The following is a 19,056-nucleotide window of genomic DNA, read 5'->3' on the forward strand; positions in this document are numbered from 1 at the left end:
ACCATTTTTCAGCCTGGCTTGATAAAAAAAAAAAAGGAAAATCCCATCTGATTTTTTTTTTCCTTTTTTTTTTTTGGAGGTGATATTGGGGAAGATTCACTTTCTTGGGGATAAACTTGTCTGGGTCTAAGACGTTCTTTAAGATTAATCTTTCTAGCTTTATTTCAGTGAAATAAGAAGGACTTGCAAATCAAGTGTATGCCCTTTAAGTGCCCCTCATCTAAACAAAACAAAATAATTTTAACTGTTCATCAGCATCAAACATGATTGCTTTACAGAAGTACACCACTTGATGCCTGGAGACATCAGAATAATCAGAGACTAAAGCCTCCAGGAACTCAGGGAGAAAGCCATTTGTTAAGAGTACAAACTATTTACACTACTTGTGAGGAAAACTGTTTACACTGTCTATGCCATCCCAGAAAGACTACAGCTATTCAGAAGGCAAACTCTTTTGTTGCAGAGATTTAGGAGCTGAGAGGCAACCAGAGTAGCTATGCAATCTTACACGCCTTAGATGAGAGCATGTAAATGCACATGGGGAACACACCACTCTCCTGCCATCCGAAGTTCCTGACTGAAGAGCAGGTAAAAGCAGACCTGCTGCAAAATGCAAATACAATCGCCAAAAAAATAAACAAACTTGACTTCCAGACTTGTCATGGTTTGCCTGAAACAAAGAGCATTAACTCAACAAGGGTCTAATGCTTCCTACATTAGGAGTGTTTTGAAGGATTATGTTTATTGAGTTTTTGGGCAACTTCATAATGAGAAACAAGATGGAGTCTCACCTTGGATCACACAGCAGTAGTTTATCAACTCCTAACACCTGGTGATCAATAGTTAATCAGAACTGAGCATTTTAAACAGGTATACTGGTGTTCAATTTCTTTCCACATCAAGTTTACAATAGTGCAGGTCCCTCCACATCCTTGGTTTTACTAATGATTTATTCATTGTAATAGGACAGTAATACTCTACCCCTTGTTATTGTGGTAGGGACTGGCTATACTTCAGAGACCACACTCTTTAGGCTACACACAGACACTTGAAAAAAAAATATATTTATAAAAATGTACCTGTAGTGGGGTGTATGGAGAATATGCTTTCCTTGTCACTGAAGATGCTGTATTTTATGTTTTCTCCTGTAAATTTGCGTTCATAAGCTTCTACAGTTAGAAGAGATGTACCTATGGGAGTAATAAAACACTTTAATCACACCCACTTTAGAGGGTTTTATTCTAATTTTATATTACTGTGATTAATAGCAGATGCACAGCAAAACACCTATGTACTAGGCTAGGTGCTTACTCATGAACTAAAATAGTAGGCAATAAAAACAACTCCTCCCTGACTTTCACTGCATTACAACTTCATAGGCAAGGCACTGTCTATCACTCCTTGCTCAGTAGATTACTAATTTGATCACAACTTCATCACCTGCCTAAACGAAATGTGAGTTTTAACTTTTCCTAATTGCAAACTCCCATGTACCACTGGAACTACCTCTTACCTGAAGTCATATGTATTCCTTTTATTCAGGTTATGCTTTGTTCATTTAAAACTCACCTTTTCCTGAATTCTTCTAAGGAAAATAATCCCTTTTTTTGTGGATCACAGGAATGCATGTTAACCCTGAATCACCATAAAGAGTTTATTTTTCCTTCATTTATCTGAATTCAATTTGGATTTTTGAAAAATATTTTAAATGATACGTTCTTAAAAATTTTAATTAGCCACCTTTTGACAGAAAGAATGAAAAGGTGAAACTACATGCATAGCTATGTGTCAATTCAAGCAGAATCTAAATTCCATGAAAAGAGCAATTTAATATAGAATACAAGAGACATGAAATAAAAATCCTGTTTGAAATAGAATTAGGAAAAATGCGGAACTGAATACATTATCCTGCTCTGAATCATCACATATAACAAAAATGTAGCAAGTTTAAAAAGCATTATCAAGATTTCCAAATAATTATTCAAGTGAGTTACAAAATTGTTTAGCATATATGGTGATTGATTTTAATGGATTTTAATTATTTAGTTTAGTTGTAATTGATTCCACGCAACTGTGATGGAGTGAGGTTACTGCACAACCTGAACTCTTCCAAACAGCATTACAGACAACTAGCTATTTTATTACATTACAAAGGGCATACTGTTCACACTCAGTGTCCTGGATGTCAGAGGAAAGGACTTGAGTGTAAAAGTGAGAGGAAACATTGCTCTTTACAACTACCTGCTACCTTTTTTATTTTAGCGTTGTTACTTATTGATTTTTAAAAGCAGGAAATTTTGTTTTAAGTAGTTTGTCATCTGCTCCTAAAATCTGATTGTCAAAAGCAAAAATATGCTGATTTGGACAGGTGTAATTTTCTGTACTAGTCAATATATTTATAAGATATTTACTAGAAAAGTTCTGAAAGTAAGATCCAACCGTCCAATAGGTAAGGTCTGATATGAATGCTGCACTGTTTTTTTTAGGAACTAAAATAGGGGGTTGTAAGTTGAATTTTCATTGCTGAGCAACTTTAATTTACTACAAAAGCCTGCAAGGGCAATCATTCATAGCGTCCTCAGAGCAGAGTTAAAGATAAGAAAAATTTCAAGGTCTGAAGAATGTCACTATTCATCTTCTAATGCCGTCAGCAGTCTTTTTGTTTGTTTGCTTGAGTGTTTAAAAAGAAAAACTACCAGAAATAAAGGAAGCAGCAGCATTTCTACTTGAATCCCTGTTTTTCAGGGATTAGGTTAATAAATTTTTACTCTGGGTCTTCAAATCCTAATCCTTTAAGTTTCATATTTTTCATGTAGTTAAAATTGTTTACAACTTCTTTTTGGCAGAGAATAAATTTCTTCTGTTTCTGATACCTTTCACAGAAAATGACTCCTTCAAACTGTGAATTTTTACAGTTTATTGTCAAAAAAATAGGACCAAACTGTGAGGTCTGTTGTGAGACAAACAGGCCCTAGAGAGGTAAATAGCAAAAGACAGTACCCATCCGCTGGAGCTCGCCATTTCAAGTACACGTGATTCAAATACTGCTTCAAGCGGAGGTCACAACATGTAACACTTAACCCAGAGAAGATTAAGAGACAGGTAGCTTTCTGGCTGCAAAGCACACTGAAATGGCACAACAAGGATGAGACAGCGCTGAAGCTAGTGCAAGGAAGGAAGGAGATCAGGATCGTAGACAGCAGTCAGATTGGCTTGAAACATTATGCAATTGACTTCTGAATTAGTGAAGAATATTAAAGGAAGCGGAGCGTGATTTAAAATGTTTATATTTAGGTTTATTTCATTTCAGTCACAGACAACCTAAGTGCATTTGAAAGTATCTCAAACTGCTTTAAATAGCCTGGACACCAACCCTTACATTATGCCTCCTGACTTGAAACTGAAGCATGGCAGCGTGGACAGTATTTGCCTACCTGGCCAAAGAGGCTCAAAAACATTCACTGTACTCTGTGTTAGGACATAACATAGACACCAGAACTGAGTTACTGTATCACTGTATCATTGGTTTTCTTCTCTCTTCAGTACTCATTATAGTAATCTCTTTTCCCCTCCTTTGCCATCTAACCCCAGTTCATACTTGCCATTATTTCCTGAGACCTCTTAATTGCTCATGAAAGAAAAAGCTAACTGAGCACAATGAGTAAGAGATGACTTACAGAATAAGAGGCTACATATTTTATATCTATTAGAAAAAAAACAGGAGTCAACAAGTTTTACTGGTGAATCTGTCTCCAAGGAAGTGCTATGCAAACAACCATTCAAGTGAAAGCTTGGTGAATAATAAAGGTTTCCTACCCTCTGGAGAGCACAGTGACTTGATTATTTATTGACTGGCTTCTAAGTGCCTGTTGTAATGCAGTTTGTAATATTTACAGTCATTAAATATTCAATATTAAACAAAAGCAAAAGAATGGAGTTTTCTGAAGGTCATCAAACTTTGAGGTCAAACACTTAAAGAAAATCTGACCACAAGGACCAATTCCTGAGGCACTGACCCAATTGACGAGTTTAGTTTTAATTTAGTCCAAGGACCCTTGGCTTTGGCTTTCGTCATCTATACTATTCAGATTTTTGATTCTTTTTAAAATAAACTTAAGAGTTTTCCCACTCTATTAGTTAAGGTAGAAATAAAATTAGGAGGAAAAGCCACATTTATTAATACCAGTTCTACAAATAATCAGTATGTAATGTAAATCTCCCCTGGTCTGAACACACTGGTACCATTCATATTTGTAGAAGTCCCAGGATCACATATATCCTGCAACCTAACTTCTATGAGAGTTTTAATTATAATCATGCTTTTTTCCCACTGAAATGTAAAATATTTGATATTTACTTATGCTTATATAAATAAGAAAATACTACAAACAGAGCCAAAACAGTATTAGTATTTGGTAAAATCTCTCCTAATCTTAAAAGAATTTGATCTTCTTAGCAAATAGACTTTTATTAAATATACAAACTAACATTTTGGGATGAAACCCTCCTGTTTACCCTGAAGCTTTGCTAAATTTCCTTTAATCAAAACAACTTAAATTGAATCTTATTTATATTTTCTACAGATTGTATGGGAGAACATGTGACTATGGCATTCTGATACCACAGTTCCTCAGGGCATTCATTTCAGGCTGGATTGTCTAGCCTGACCCAGAATTTATCTACAATTAGGAAAATTTAGCATCAGATCAGTTTATCTATTGCCATAAAGCCCTGATTTTTATTTTCTTTCTTTAAACCTAACAAAACCTATCTTCCCTCTTATTATTTTTTTCTTAACTAGAAAGAAATTTTAATGCAGGATTAATGCAGGTTAATCCCATCTCTCCTGAAAAGACCGAAACCCCAGGGCCTTGACCTTACTCCCCTGGGAAGCCTGACAAACAGGTTCTGATGACAATTTTTGAAAATACAAGCCTGCTGCAGCAAGGGGGAGACAAAATTGAGAGCCCAGAGCTCGCCTCTGGAAACACCCTGGTCTCTCTGCTTTCCGGACACCTAGGATTGAGGGCTCCCCCCATGACCACAATTGACTCTCAATGGGTAGATCAACGAAAAGACAGAAAACAGAAGATTAACACACATTGCTGTGACACCCCAATCGTATCTTCTGGAAGCAGCGATTCCCCCAGGGCACACTCTGCTTTGCGAAGTGACACACAATTATTACTGTACAGTGCCAACTCTAGTAAAACAGGGCTTAGAGGCCTTGGGGTATCTGTGACTCACATTCACTGAAAAATTCAATTTTAGGGTGTCCAAAACTACTTGTAAATCATGGTCAAATTCATGGAATAAAAAGCATTTTTTAAATGTCAGGACAAATGTGTTTAGGGATTTTTTTTTTTTTTTTTGCATTTGTAATAGAAGCAATAAATGAAACACTGGTTTAAAAAAATTTAAACACTACAGAATTTCTTATTCTGCAGGTTCCGTACTCTGAGTGCTCAGTATGGAGTGAAAGGGAAATAAATGATCCTCTGCCTGAGGAGACTTGAATCTACACCTTTCATATTTCAGGAGAGTGTTTTAACCACCAGGCTACTGCACACTCCACTCTTTCCTGCTGGAAGCCTTCCACTTTTTCAAAAAAATCCCATGTATATTTTGACAGACAGTGAGAGAGCTAGAAGGATGTTCTAGCTTCATGGTTTGATCACTCATCACAACTTTTTAAAAATAGCCTGAAACCAAAATATTTCATCAATGGTTAAAAAAAAAGTCACTTAATTAAAAAAAAAAATAAATTCACCTTATTGCCTATTTTCAATCTGTTAACTGAAACATCAGTAATATCCACAGCATTATCTTTATCTTACAACACATTGCTGAAAATTTGGCTTGTAGTCCCAAACAGGCACAGAGGAAGGAATGGCTGAGTACCACAGCAGTAATTGCTGCAACAGCCATCTTCACCCTTCATTCTCTATTCTGTTTGTAATTATCCAAGAATATTGATTGGTTTTCCAAAATTATTAACACATTTCTTTTTTAATGATTCCTAATCAAATATATAGGCTATTATTCAAGATCTAAGAATTCACTAGTCTCACAATACCCTTAGGATATAAAGGAATATTGCTTTCATTTTACTGCGGGAAATTTGAACTATAAAGAGGATAAATGACTTGTTCAAGGTGAACCTCACGAGGCAGTATTTGAATCAAGAATATAGCGCAGGTCAGATCTCTAAATACATCTGGTCAATTGTACAGTGGGACTTGTGGGCACAAAAATGTGAAAGGCATTCCTTTCTGCCCCTCATTAGGACGAACCCATCCCCTGAAGCAAAAAAAGGTACTTACCATATCCAATTGGCAGGAGGCATAACTACTAATATTCTCTGAATGATAAAAAGTAGACCAGTAATTCTCATCATTATATGGAACAAAAATATATAAATCTGTAAGCACCTTGTGATTGAAGCTTGTTTGCCTGTAGGTAGCATTCAATAGCACAGGCTCTACCTAGAAATACATTGTAGAAGCCTGTCTGAGTGACAGTGTACCACAGCTTCTGAATTTCTCTCCCCTTCACCCCACCCTAGCCCACATTCTCCTTCTTCTGGCAAGTCCAAAACTTCAGTAAGGTTTTAGAGTATCTCTGAAAGCTACTACAGTTCACAAAGAGTTTTGTAAAACCAAGAAACGTCATGTTGCAGCTGGTACACACCACTCATCTGAGTGTGTGTGTGTTGACAAGTGAAGCGACAAGTAAACGCTGTATACCCATCATTAAAGTAATTTTGCTAAAAGAGTGAACCCACTGATGCTCAGGGCTTCCCAGGCCGAGGGATGGAAACACCACCTTTGACAAGAGAGCTTTCTGTTTAATGTGAGCATCACTGTTGTAGATGGGCAGCAAACTCTAGAGCCAGACAATGCCTCCAACTAACAGGCCATGCTTCTTTTTCATGTTGGTGCACTGGAAGAAGGTTCCCCTATACTATTCGTTACAATTACGATTCCAAAACGAGGGGAGATTGGAAACCACAAGAACACAAATTGGGATTTGATGCCCACCTGCTGCACTGTTCTCAGGCACGCTTGCTTCATACAGGCTGTGGCTGAATGAAATCTCCTCCTCTTGTTCTTCTGTAGAGATAATGACCATAGCTGTGGCTGTTCGAGGTGAGATACCTTGATCTGAAGCCATCACTAGCAGCTGGGTACTGAACTCCTTGGAAGCCAATGGCTCCTGAAGAATGATGTCACCTGTCTTCATGTTGATCTGAAATACAGTTTCCACTATCATCAGACTAAAAACAACAGCTCCGTTTGATCCCAGGTCCACGTCCTCCGCTCTCACAGTGGCTACTGTCTCATTCACAGGGGTTTCAGCAGGCACAAAGGCCCTTAGAGGATTCTGAAAAAAAACGGGATCATTGTCATTGATGTCATCAATGTGCACCACAACCCTGACAGTGGTGCTTCTTGGCAAATGGGTGCTACAGTCACTTGCCACAGCCCTAAATGTATACTGGGATTTGGTCTCCCGGTCCAGTGCCTTTGTAGTAACTATAGACCCCGTTACACTGTTGATAGCAAATGCTCCAAAGGTGTTGTCAACGAGGGAGTATCTAACTTCGCCATTCAGGCCATCATCTTCGTCAGAAGCAAAGAGGTCCAGGATGGCTGAGCCTTCCTCTAGATCTTCTCTCACGGAGATTTGATACTGGCTCTTTGCAAACAAGGGGTTGTGGTCATTTTCATCCAAGACCATCAGAGTGAGCTGTGCAGTGGAGCTTCTCGAGGGACTGCCTAGGTCACGGCACTCAATTACAAGAGTGAAATTGCTGACATCTTCTCTGTCTAAGCTACGAGTGACCAGCAGTTTTCCTGAAGTGTTATTTAGTGTGAAGTATCCTCCAACATTTCCACCTTTCAAACACATAAAAAATAAAATGATCACAAACAATTGCTTTTGAAAAAAGAATCCCTTCTGAATACCGCTATGTTAATTGCAATAACATGATCCAATTGCTCGTACAGCTGGTGTGCTCATGTGCCTTTCACGTATTTTATTCCTCTTATACAAATTAAAACCTGCATTTCATTTAAATCAGTGGGTGGCAATGACAGTAAATACAGAATGTCATATCAATTTACAGAGTGGCTATTTTGCCAGATGCATGTCTTTTTTCCTGAAGCAGAACACCTTATAAAATCTCCTGCAACTATGCTGCCACATAAAGTGACCTCTTCCCAACCTTAGTTACAAATTCCAGAAACCTATAAAGCATTGCTGACAATTGTAATTACTCGCTCCTTGTTCTCTTCTACAAACCTGTCTTGGAAGTGAATAGTTGTGCAAGGTCTTGATTTGGGGGGCGTGGGGAGGGGGAGGTAAATATGAATCAGTTGACAGAAAAGTCAGAGGTTTTAGTAACAGTGAATGGCATACATACTTTACAACATATAGAAAGACAAAAGGTAATTAAATTACAGATCATAAAAGATTGTGAAATTAAACCCAAGAAAACAAAGGAATTCATAACTGTTTCTTCACATAAAAATGTCTTAGCTGTTACCACAGTAGCTATCTGTCTACATTTGAGCTATTGCCGAGAGCCACAAACCAAAGCAAGCACAGCAAACCTGTATTTGTGCAAAGACTTTACAGGAGGCTTTGAACAGCTATGGAGCTTACATTGGCGTAGTGGACATAGGGAGAGTTTGGCAACATGAAAACCAAGTATGACATTACTAATTGCTGGGTGAAAGAAGCGCTCATGAAATAAAATTAAATAAAAAAAGTTAGATTAATTCTTGTACTTATTTGCAGGGGTATATTTACATTCAGAACTTCCACAACTATAACAAAAAGGACAAAATTATGCCTTCATGATTAATGCCTCCTTCCAGCATTTGGTAGTTTTTTGTTTTTCTTTTCTGTACTACTTCAAATCCAGAAAGTAGACTGAAAGTATGCCTGGAAAGTGCTTATTAATGCTGACAAAGGAGTGAAAGATCTTTCTTTTTTCCACATGAAAGAAACACGTGGACAAGATGGGAGCTGGGGAGGCCTGGTAAAATCAAGACTAGTCGAAAACTTGGATACTGCTTTTTACATACTTCCTGATTGATTTATAACAAAAATGATGGAGCATAACTTACCAATTATTTTGTATCTTAGAGCTCTGTTATTGCCAGAATCCATATCTACAGCCCGGCTAGTGTAAACAACAGAAGGCTGTTGGTTCTCTGGAATACGGATCTCCGAGGTGGGAAGAAGAAACATGGGAGAGTGATCGTTTTCATCCAGCACTGTGCAGATAATTGTCGCTGTGCTCGACAGCGATGGGATTCCACTATCTTGAACCAAAACTGAGTTTAATAAAAAGAAAGTAGATTTTATACAATGGTTGTGGGTGCAACAATAGATGTTCCTTAATGATAGCAGAATAGGAGACTTATTTGTGCTATGCAAAAAGCACATGCTCTTTTGTACCTGAAAATCTTACCACTTCCATCTAATTCAAATAGCATGAGAAAAGGTAATACTGATAGTAACACCACAGCCATTCTCACTTCCCATTTTACAGGCACTCATAGATATTTCACACTGTTACCTTTAATACTGAAAACCTCCTGGGTTTCCCTGTCCAGTGATGCAGTTGTTACAAGTTCTCCACTGTCTGAGTTCATCTTGAATTTCTCATAACCAGTTCCTGGTAAGATTTCATACTGAAGCAAGGAATTCAGTCCTTAAAAACAGAATGGAAGTTTTAGTAAAACACAGCCACTCTCCTCACATTCAGGTCTACAGATTTGCTTCTTTCTTCTCCCCCCTGCCCCAGGAAATGGGTTATGGATGAAAATTATTATTTTTAATGCAGTGAGTAATTGCTTCTTCATTAGCACAAATTTTAAATTTGGATCTTCAAAAGCCTTGTCCAGATGCTGCTTTGTGCCTAAGTTCTGCAGCCACTCAAAGTGACCCCAGCAACATTTCTAGGCACACAGGGCATGTCTCCAACAAGCTGACAGATCAACATGGTGCAAGACAGCATTAACTTAGACCATAGAATCCATGCATTTGTCTTCTGCTCTCCTGGATGCAGTTAGTTTATTTCTCAACAGGATGTCAGGCAGAGTACCAGGCTGCTCTGGCAGCTCTGGTTCTCCACTCAACTTCACTCGGAGACAATGCAAGTATCTTTATACAGTACAACACTGAACAGTATAAACATTCAGAGAAAACATCCACTTCTTGGCATGCCCACCAGTTCTAAATATTCGTAATACTGAGCAGGCAGGTGCCTAAGTCCCATCAGGGCTCACGGGGTAGCCATCTCCTAGTTGTCTTCAACAGAAAAGCTAATTTGGTGGATATTCCCACAGCACATCTCAGGCGTTTTCGACTGCTCCCGCTTGTAGCCAGTCTCTGAAATGATACTGCTTGGTTTTATAAAGCTGTGCAGGATTTTCAGAAGGGAAGGTTAGAGAGTTTCCTCCCCTTCAATTTTTTCTGAATGCCAATTCCATTCAGCTCCTAATCAGACCTACCATTTGCATATAGTACAGGGATATTAGCCTTCCTGTCTTTCTCTGGGAAATAGACTAAAACTGTACAGGCTTTTAAATACCTTTCTTTCAAAGTTGCCTGCCTGAGTTGAACAAGAAACGTGACTCCACATTCTCACCTATTATGGTTATAAAATAATTTTTTTCATATTTCTCCTAGTTTCAACACCCTCCTGAGGAAAGTATGTCATCTCCATCACATTTATATTATTAACTTTAATGAGTTTAATCCTACATTACACTTGAAGGGCTTATACTATTGTGCTTTTTTTTTTTTTTTTTTGCAATTTTTTCTAAGTTTCATTCAATCATCCTGTGTTTTTCCAACCAACAATCAGTCTTTTAGTAAGGTAGGGACAGTTGGCACACCTGGAAAACTACAGCACTCCTAGTCATACGAAAACTGCTATTCAGAGTCAAACACTGCCTGCCTGTTCTCATCCGCTGCAGTCGAAAACATGACAATCTGCGCTGGAGTTGATGGAGAAACACCAGTGTGAGAGAAAAACAGCCTACAGTTTTTAACATCCATGACTTCCTTTGTTTGCCTTTGAATAGCTTTGCTAAATAGTTGACAATGATATTGAAATTTGATTAAGAGAATTATTACCGTAAATGCATTTGCACCTAAACTAAGTCAAGGGAGGCACATATTCATACAGTACACAGCGAAAGCAAACAGGAGTTACAGAAATCCTTCCAGCTTTCCAGAAGAAAGGAGAAAAATCACAGCAGTAAGGACAATCAAGGAGAACGTCTTGAAAGTTTAAGTTTACCAACACACGCTTTCTGATCTGTGCATATTAAATACCATTCAACTACATTTAAAAAGATACTCACAGCTTTGCTTGCATTTATCTATTCTTAATCACCAGTATGCTACAGATGAAAAAAAAGACACATGACACTCCAAGGCTGATATTAACTATTAGCCTTTACTCTCCTGCAACCGAACTGCTTCAACCCCAGTGCCTTCACTGGCAGATTTCACAATGGACATTATTTACAGACAGTACCGAAAAACATACAGGTGCCATCCAAGTTGACTATTCACACACTGTTGAAATTAAAACTTTTAATCCTTAAAGTACACAGATATGTGACACCATAATTACATTTATTTACCAAGCACTTACTGCCTCCTTTCTCATATCCTGCTGCTAGGACCATACACCTAGCAGTAGGAGAAAGCTGCACACCCTGCCCAAGAGAGGAGCATGATGACTCTACGCATTCATATACCACGGCACAGCAGCTGACATGTTTGCACTTGATCCAACCTGTTGGTTAATTATTCAGTAGTGTTACTCACATTTTGGGGGCTGAACTTACAAACTGAAATGAGAAACAAACTAATCTTCCTGCGCATTACAAGCTGGAAGAGGAGCTAAGCCCCTTCCTTGCCACCAGCTGGTGGCAAGGACCCGGACCCCTTTTCCTGCAGGCCAAATGGCAGGGTGGATGCATGGTGCCTGAGCTACAGCCAGGGAAAAGCTTCAGCCCCTTTTCCCATTACCCCATGTCATGGTTTAACCCCAGCCAGCAACTAAGCACCACGCAGCTGCTCACTCATTTCCCCACATGGGATGGGGGAGAGAATCAGGAAAAAAAGAAGTAGAACTCGTGGGTTGAGATAAGAACAGTTTAATAGGACAGAAAGGAAGAAAATAATAATAACAACAATAATAAAATGACAATAATAATAATAGTAAAAGAATTGGAATATACAAAACAAGTGATGCACAATGCAGTTGCTCATTACTTGCTGACTGATGCCCAGTTAGTTCTCCAGCAGGGATCCCCCCCCAGGTCAACTCCCCCCAGTTTATATACTGGGCATGATGTCCCATGGTATAGAATACCCCGTTGGCCAGTTTGGGTCAGCTGCCCTGCCTGTGTCCCCTCACAGCTTCTTGTGCCCCTCCAGCCTTCTTGCTGGCTGGGCATGAGAAGCTGAAAAGTCCCTGACCACTTAGCAACAGCTGAAAACATCAGTGTGTTATCAACATTCTTCTCATACTGAACCCAAAACATAACACTATACCAGCTACTAGAAAGAAAAGTAACTCTATCCCAGCCGAAACCAGGACACCTCACCATAGCACGGGGAGGCCCTGTGCTCCCCCAGCTTCTTGGAAGCAGCAGCCATAGCATTACACTGTGGATATGTCTAGTGCCAACACCAGTGAAGAAGCAATGGGAACAAATGTCCCCCCTGCCCCAAATCTAGGCTGAAGTCTCATCTTTATAATACTAGTGTCGTTAAGACCATGCTAATCCATGAATATGAGCAAGACAAAATGTCCAGTGAATGGCAGTAAGTCCTGCCTCATAACTCTAAGTCAGTGGTCCCCATTAATCTTCTGAGATTTTTCTCCTAAGGCTCCAGACATAACTACTGAACCACAGAGGGGCACATCAGCTTAAAAGCAAACCTTGATAAATGCTACTTCAGTTCATTCAGAGCTGCTGCAAAGACGTATCTCAAGACAAACCCCTGACTTATCTTAAATAGGCTGCAGGCACGGTTGCTTTCCCATGCATTTTTTTCCAGCATTTACCTGTACTACACGTATCTTTACACTTGCATTTACTTGTGTTGTACTGTTAGATGTTGGTCTCGGGGTGGGTGGAGAGCTCCCACAGTGTAAGAGAACTTAGAGGAAAGGAAGCAACACAGAGTTGCAATAAATGCAGCTTTTGTTGTGTGCAGGAGGGAGCTGGCCGAACAAGATGTTTCATGGATATCCACATGAAAGAAAATCATTACAACATTACAAGCAAAAATTTTAGCAGTGATTTCCAAAAAAACCCCACCACCAAAACAAAAAAACAACCTTTCGAACTGGAAGCAAGCTCACAACACAAAGGGTCAAACACAAAGAAGGTGACAGCTGCTTGCTTTCCCTCTTCCCTTCACAGGGAATGAGTACTAAGACAAACAAAGCAAAAGGTTGATGATGGCTGATACTGTCAGTAAAAATTATTCCTCCCCGTGGTCAGTCAGAAAACATATGAAGTGAAAAAAAAACCTGCATCTGTGATGGGAGGAAAGTCCTCCACTGAGACTATGCAAATATTACTGTGATGTGAACTGCAATTTAAAGAGAGAATAAAAATAAAGCAAAAAATGTGATGTAAAAAATGAAAGAACACCATGAAAGGAGTTGTCTTATTCAAAAATTTTGTTCCAAAAATATAACCAAAGTGAGTAGCATTATATGACTCCTACATAAATTCTATTTTCTTACATTATGAGCATCACTTCAGTGTTTGGAACAATACTGTTACACGCACATGACATGAGGCCAAATCAGGCAAATGTGAGAAAAAGACCCAACAGAAGGACTGTGGTTACTGGAAAATGTACTTTAGAAAAAAAAAAGCAGGAAGGAACCATCAGCCACAACAGTGCTCCAGCCCGAAGTGTCTGCACAGGCAAGCGCACACTGTGCCACCCAGTACACTTGGAATGCCCTTCCTCTCCACCCTGCCAAGCCACCCCCACTCCCTGCTCCTAACGGCTCCCAGAATTTCCTTTCTGCTGTATTTCCCACAAGATGTGCGATAAATAAATATAAGGGACAAAGAAAGGAGGGAGAGGAATCCGAGCAAATTCCCACTTCTTTTTTCTATTATTTTGCAAATTTTTACTTCAAATACTGCCTTTTTTTTATAGTGTGATCCCACAAGAGAAAGAAAATACTTGGAAGAGCGAGCTACAGAGGTAGACTGTAACACTGCTCAGCTGTCATGAAGATTTTCATAGACAGGGCTACCTACCTTTTCCTAATTTTTAAATATTTTACATACTTGTGGGGAAATGTCTCTTCTATATAGCACCTCTACTGAGCTCACATCAGCCTTTTGTAATCAATATGTGCTCTACATTAAAATGACAAATCTTACTCAATACAGAAAACTATTTTGCTAACAAGACCTATTGTTTTATCTATTTTTCAGATAGCACAACCTTAAACTTAATTCTAAAGATGTACAGAAAATGAGCCCACAGTAAAAAGAAAGTCATTCACAGAGTTGAGACCACCTTTGGGCCAACTGCAGCAGTATTGTAGTATTTAATTCTCTTTCCAGATTTTATCTTTTCTGCAGACCACAGACTCTGTGTAACTGCTTCATGTTACACCAACTGTATGCACTGTGTGTGGTATTACTTAAGATAAGCTTCTCTCCAGCACACAGACTACCTGTAACATCATATGCATTTAGATATTTCAAAAGAGCAGGTAGTTGAAGAACTGGAGGGAATTTTTCGTTGTTTAGCAAAGAGTCTCTCACGTTTAGTGCTTACCTGTGATACAAAGAGCCTATGAACCACCCCTTCTTACTCATCCATTCTGTGTATGTTTGAAAAGCAATGCATTAACATTCTTACGTATGTAAAATCCTATTTGAAATCCAGAGCAGCTTCCACCATACCGTCACAGCACAACTAGCTGGAAAATCTTGGATGACAGTGCCCCTCTCTGGTAAGAAAAGATTAGTGCATATTTGCCGGTTCTGTCACAAAACCAGGCCCCTGGTCTAGTGAACTGTTTTAAAACTATTAAAACCGCTCTGATTGAGAGCAACAAAACGTTCAAATATTAACTTTAACTGAGCTGAACATTGCTTGCTGATTTACAAGCAGAGCACGCTGGCTATCTTCACATGAAAGCTACAGTACGCTGAGCTACTCTGCATCACGCAAGCGCACGTTTCCATTTAATATACCAGTCAGAGCTGAAGCTACCCCAGTGTGTAAGTCAGAATACCTCCAAGCCCTCAATAAAGGTTGAGGGTCTGAACCAAAAGCCATGTTTTGAAACCCAAAACTCATACATCACCTTGGGAAAAGCACAACGGCTGTACACACAAGCACAGCAGGCAGCAAGATTTAATCAGTCTACTATGGTCCACAATGAAATCAATAGCAAAAAGACAGAAATTACCTGTATCTCTGTCCACAGCTTCCACCTTTATGACAAACTCCCCTGGATGTTGGTTTTCACGAACTGTAGTCTCGTAAAGTTGCTTCAGAAATATCGGGGTCTCATCATTCACATCAAGAACAATGATGGTTAGAACCTGTGTGGCGGAGAGAGCTGGGCTGCCATCATCAAGAGCCATGACTGTCAAACTGTACTGCTCCTGAATCTCACGGTCCAGAAGCTGGGCTGTAGTTAAGAGTCCTATTATAAAGAAAGAAGGGATTAAAAAAGTGTTCTGGTCCAGGTTAGGATCCCAGTTGTTCCAGCACTCACAGCTTCAATGTAACATCACTGTGCACACTGTGCCACTGCTCCAAGGCTTCCAAGACTTTGGAGTCAGTCATTACCTGTGACTCCCTTTCGAGTGCTAACTGGCCCAGAAATACTCATTTTGACATCAAGGGAAACCAGGATTCATAGAATATTTAGGTGAAGTTCAGAGATTTTTTTTTTTATTTAATTTTGGACTTAACTTTTTAACTTTATTTAACTTAAATATTTGTCTTTTGCATGCAAGTTACACTATTAGGAGCTCTACAAATCAGTGTCAGCTGTATCATATAATGGATTCAAAATCAGAATAAGAATGAGAAAATATTGCAACTATTAGCGTGAGAACATGTTCCACCCACTGTGTAACGCACATTCCTTGATCTTGACTTTCCCTTTCATTATGTGTACGTATAGCAATACATGCGTGTGCACATGCTTTAAGTATGCACCATGCAAAAATCAGAATGAAGTATTTTACTTGCACACACTTTCTTCCCACATTCCTTAATGCACTATTGGAAAGCACTCTAGTACATCTACACAACACAGTAATAGTGTCATGTGGAAATTTTTCACCTGAGTCTCACTGAGCTTGCCTGCTGCACATAGTCCTGCCGTGCTCGTGTGGTGCTCTGCCCAAGGTAATCACCCCTGAGGATGGTAAGTCACCTGGGTAGACTATTATAGTAATGTGGTATTTCAGTATTGCGTGGTATGCACTCCCCAATATTACCATGAGAAGCACAGTACAAAAAAATCCAGAGAACAGAAGTTACAGTACCTGTGATTTTATCCAATACAAATGCTTTGTTTTCATTGCCTGAAAGAATGCGATAGGTAACTTGTCCATTTCTTCCCTCATCAGGATCCTTTGCAATTATGTGGTGCACAAGGAAGCCCACCTCCACATCCTCCATGATGTAGGAAAGAGGCGAAGATGTAAAATTGGGACTGTTGTCATTGATATCTAAAATAACAATTTTTGCAGCCAGGGAATCAAGCCTGCGATCAGTCAGATTTATTGCCTGGTCTGCTGCAGACACTGTAAGGATCACAGAGCGAGTAGTCTCCCTGTCTAGAGGAAAAGCTGTGGTCAAGGTGCCATAGGAAGGGTGAATAAGAAATGGATTTTCACCCATGTTACTCATTTCTAAGGAATACTGTATTTTGCTGTTCAGAAAACTGCCATCTCCATCTTTTGCATTGAATGTGTAAACCAGAGTGCCAACAGGAACATTTTCCTCTATGCCAATCACTACAAAGTCATCTTGGAAATACGGAGAATGATCATTCTGATCTTCTACATCGATACTCAGGAAGACAGTGTTATTCTGTGGAGGATTACTATTATAATCCTTTATAATAACTTGCAAAAAGAAGTGCGAAGCTGTTTCATAGTCAAGTTCCTTGGAAAGATAAAGGTCTCCTGTCAAGCTATCCATTTCAAAATGAACATCATCATCTTTAGCAATACTGAAATGCAGTTTCCTGTTAGTCGTTAGATGATTATCAGGCCACTTCAGAGAATTTAACACTTGTGCAGGTTTAAAATTTTCAGGTACAACAAAGTGCTTGAAATCTTGAGAGAAGACAGATCTCCCATTGGGAAATGGGATTACCTACAAAAAAAGACAAAGACTGCAATATTTTCCGATCATTATTATGAACAGTGTAATGAAAATTTTTTTCCTTAATTGAGAGTTTAATCATTTATTATTTGTGACTGTTATTTATCCCAAGTATGCCTCAAAGCCAGAAAACAAAGTCAGCATGCTCCATAAGAATTCAAATAGTCCTTGGCCAGTCATTCCATAACGCTATCTTTCATTCCCATGTTAAAAAAAGGGACAAGACTGTCTCTCACCCTCTGAATCACAGGGGTCCAAAGACAGACAACTTGAATACTGCTATCTTTGCCCCTGCTCTGGAGCACTTCAACACTCTTTCTACGTAGGACAGCATCACAGGGACAGATGTGACAAAGAAAGCATGGTACATTATGCAGTTTTCCAAATGCAAACAGATAGCTGGGTTTTTTTGATGGTTGTTTATGTCATTAGAGAGTTTCATTCATTATGGATTGCTGCTGTGTTCCAAGTTAATGCTTCAAAATGAAAGAATCTCTTTAACTGTGGAAACTGCATTTGCCTTGTCTTGACTGAAGCATTTTTATCCAAGCTATCCAAAATTAACCATCTTTTGGGCGACATGAAAATAGCAGCCTCAGTGACGTTCAACCTCTGATAAAGCAGTGCATAGGCAGCCTGGGCAAAGCAGCCCCACTGCAGCTCGATGAACAGCAGGTGGCTGACTGTGTAAAGAGCACACGCTGGATTTCCCACGCCCATGCAGAGCAGCCCTATATAAACCAGCACAAAGGAATGAGCTATCCTTATACTGGGTTACAGAGACAGAATTTAGAAATAGAGTAACATAGAGGAGAAAAAAAAACAAACTACCCTTTCCCCCACTTTCAGTCCCTCCTGATATTTGCTTTTCATTCTGCCTACCTGGGTATTTTCCTCCTCTTTTCCAGTGTTCATAATGACCTCCTACTAAAGCATAAACATAATCTATTTGCAAGACATCGCAGAATGCTGTTGTGTATTCTTAACAAATCAAAATGAGTCTGCCCTCTCATTTCCTCCCTCAACGGAAAAATGGCTAAAGAAAATTACCATGAGGCAAGGTGCTTATAATTTGGAACTTCCTCCTTTCTTCAGCTTATTTCTCTAGCTTCTCCCAAAATTCTTTTTTCAAAGTAACTAAGTATCTAACATAACTGTTCTATCACTCAACATAAACAAGTACCTGAATGTGAACAGCAGCATGTCCTTGAAGTGAAGGTGTGCCCTGGTCCCTGGCTGTGACCATCATTCTGTAGTCTGATCTCTCAGCATATGATAGAGACCGGGTTGTTCTTAACTCCCCACTGACAGCATCAATCTGGAAGTATCCTATATCCTCTTCTTTGGGGAAAAAATGGGTATGAGTTATTGCAGATCTCTTCAGCTTGCCTCCATAGTACTGAACATTGTAATTAACAGTAAAAAAGAGTAGGACCCAGAGGAAAGGGAACCTGCTGCACTCATTTGGATCACCTCTTCTTCCTTCATTGAGTACATAGTTATTATAAACCACTTACTCTGGATTTAGAAAGCTACAGAGAGAAACGCTATGGAGTACTAGAGCGACTGCTCAATTTTATAGCAACGTCATTCACACCAACGGTGTGTGCATCAAGAGAG

The 19,056-nt window shown here is 39.2% G+C and overlaps 1 protein-coding gene across 1 annotated transcript in view; it reads right to left on the reverse strand.

The window, feature by feature from the left end:
- The window catches only part of DCHS2 (dachsous cadherin-related 2), a 132,733-nt gene that overhangs the window by 19,308 nt on the left and 94,369 nt on the right, over positions 1-19,056 (reverse strand). The window contains exons 8-14 of the mRNA XM_069785664.1: positions 18,620-18,777; positions 16,590-17,427; positions 15,497-15,736; positions 9,590-9,724; positions 9,135-9,344; positions 7,041-7,898; positions 1,080-1,190 (exon numbers count right to left, since the gene is read on the reverse strand). Coding sequence (XP_069641765.1) covers positions 1,080-1,190; positions 7,041-7,898; positions 9,135-9,344; positions 9,590-9,724; positions 15,497-15,736; positions 16,590-17,427; positions 18,620-18,777 — 2,550 coding nt within the window. The remainder of the gene's footprint in view (positions 1-1,079; positions 1,191-7,040; positions 7,899-9,134; positions 9,345-9,589; positions 9,725-15,496; positions 15,737-16,589; positions 17,428-18,619; positions 18,778-19,056) is intronic.

Source organism: Haliaeetus albicilla, chromosome 1 (genome assembly GCF_947461875.1).
Source record: "Haliaeetus albicilla chromosome 1, bHalAlb1.1, whole genome shotgun sequence".
Lineage (NCBI taxonomy): Eukaryota > Metazoa > Chordata > Aves > Accipitriformes > Accipitridae > Haliaeetus > Haliaeetus albicilla.